The 2241-nt window shown below is 37.1% G+C and overlaps 1 protein-coding gene across 1 annotated transcript in view; it reads right to left on the bottom strand.

Annotated features, from left to right (window-relative positions):
* The window catches only part of SNX29 (sorting nexin 29), a 105999-nt gene that overhangs the window by 99961 nt on the left and 3797 nt on the right, over positions 1–2241 (bottom strand). Inside the window, exons 2-3 of the mRNA XM_026042953.1 lie at positions 771–835; positions 215–267 (exon numbers count right to left, since the gene is read on the bottom strand). Of these exons, the coding sequence (XP_025898738.1) occupies positions 215–267; positions 771–835 (118 nt within the window). The remainder of the gene's footprint in view (positions 1–214; positions 268–770; positions 836–2241) is intronic.

Here is a 2241-nt window from a genome sequence, read left to right as displayed (position 1 = left end):
AGCCCGTCATTAAGTCTGTAGCCACTTAAAATACTTGTTACTTCACCCAAGCTAAGTTATAAACACAACAAAATTGGAGCCCTGTGTCAGTGCTTGTGTAAACCAGAAGAAATGGRAGGTTTCTTTTGAATATGCCAAATATTTTCATGCTACATGTTTTATGTAGTGCTGATATGCAATCTAAGCATGTTAAAAGTTTCTTAGACTATTTTACCTGCTATCAGAATCTGAGGCAATTTCTTTTCTTCCTCCAAACCGTATCTGACACTGAAATAAATAGATACATTTTTGTTATACTAAGGAACTGAACATTCTGAGATTTTTCCATTTAAGAACAAAACAAGAAGTCATAACAAAAAGAAAAAAAGGAAGTGGTACAAAACAGAGCAGTGGCAAATATAGCCTGCAGCCCAGAAGTGCTTTTTAGCATCATGTTCCACAATCAGACTACTCTTGCAGCTCAAATATATTCTTGCTAGCCAAAATAATATATCTTATGGCCACTTAGAATGAAAGAAAAACAAACAAAAAGAGAGTAAAAGTTACAACTTTTAAAGCTTTAAATGTGTGTCCACAAAAATAAACATTGCTCCTACTAACCTCTTACAGAAGAACCATCATCTATACAATAAAAACAGCTAACGGACTTTGGAGGCTTTCTTTTACCTCTCAACCTCTCCCCKAAGTTCAACCAAATTTATGAAATTCCACTTGCCAAGCTTCATGTCAATACAAAAAACATCCTTCCCACCTTTATCGGGATTTCTCACCTGCTTAACTGCATCCAGCAAGCGTTCCAGAAGAAACTGTCTTTTAGTGTCATTGCTCTGTGAACCTAAAATTCAACATAATTCTGTTACTTATAAATAAGCAGTATTAAAAAAAAAAAAAAAAGCTGGAGTCAACATGCAGACCCTGAAAAACTTTCTTGATGTGTCAGTTATTCAATTAAATTTATTAATGCATTGCCTCTGAGTAAAATGAAGCATTGTTAAGACTTTATTTTGCATTTTCACATAGACTAACGTGCAGTAACACTGTTTGAAAGTCTGATTTTAGTAAGATTGTGGTTTCCTGGTCTTCACGATACAGCGCAGCAACAGCAACGCCAGTAGCAGCTGTGCACAAACACACAGGTYGCTCCTCGCCTGCTGGCAAAGCCACCTCTGCCAGGCTGGGAAAGAGACAGCAAAAATATCATCCCATTATTGTCAAACAACAAATATCTTATTATTGTCAAAAGACACTGCACATTAAGTGGAGAGCAATAGTTGCAATAAAGCCCTTAAATTTTAACTACCAGCACAGTCTTCTTCCAGATTAATAGCTATAAAATCAAGTTTGCTACAGTATAACCAACTGTGCAAGACACTGTTTAACTTCCCAACCATTTCAACAGCAGGCTTGTGTGAACACCTCTTACAGACATCTGTGTTATCAGTTTACAACTACTGGTTAATKAGACTGTGTCACCTCTACGAATTATTTATTCTGAGCTTAGGTGCATAAGAGCCTTCAAACACCTCTCTGTCTTTCCCAAAGTTGAAGTCGTTCTGCTCCTCCTTCCTCTCACAGGACATCGCAGCACCTCAAAGCCMAGTATCCAAATCCTGCAGGAGCAGGTTTCCGCACAGAAACAGATTCCTAAACCTCTAGCAACACATCACTTAACTCTAAAATAAGGAAGACACCTCATTCAATCCAAACCTTTAGTACAACCCTCCRTAAACAGCAACATCAAATGTACACAAACCTGATGAAATTCTGTACAGCCTCATGCTATCCAGGCCCCTGGGAGACTGAGGCATTACGCAGCATTTCTTTTTTACATCAACACTTTGAAGCTACTTTGGGAAAAAAAGCACGTAAATAATTTCACAAGCTGAAAAACATCAAACTAACGAAAACACAGAGCATGTGGGTCAGGTTTGCCTTCCAAACGCAGTACAGGTTAGTTTATAAAATTCCCATCTCTGATACCTCTGGATCTAATAAATCAATAAGTGTTTTACGAATAGATACCAGAGAGTGAAATAAATAAATAAACAAATCCTACAGAAGAGRACCATCACTATACTAATTAATATTCTGAAAGATTTAGGCATTTGATATCAAACACGTATTGGGGCAGTAACAAGTATTAGGACTTCATTGTACTTGAAGTCCTAATAACAATTAGGACTGTGTATGACTACAACCAGTAATTTCCATAACCAGCTCATCTTCACAATTAAGAGCATT

This window comes from Nothoprocta perdicaria, unplaced genomic scaffold (assembly GCF_003342845.1).
Source record: "Nothoprocta perdicaria isolate Ctin4 unplaced genomic scaffold, notPer1 scaffold_319, whole genome shotgun sequence".
Classification (NCBI taxonomy): Eukaryota; Metazoa; Chordata; class Aves; order Tinamiformes; family Tinamidae; genus Nothoprocta; species Nothoprocta perdicaria.
This window is presented reverse-complemented; position numbering and strand designations above follow the sequence as displayed.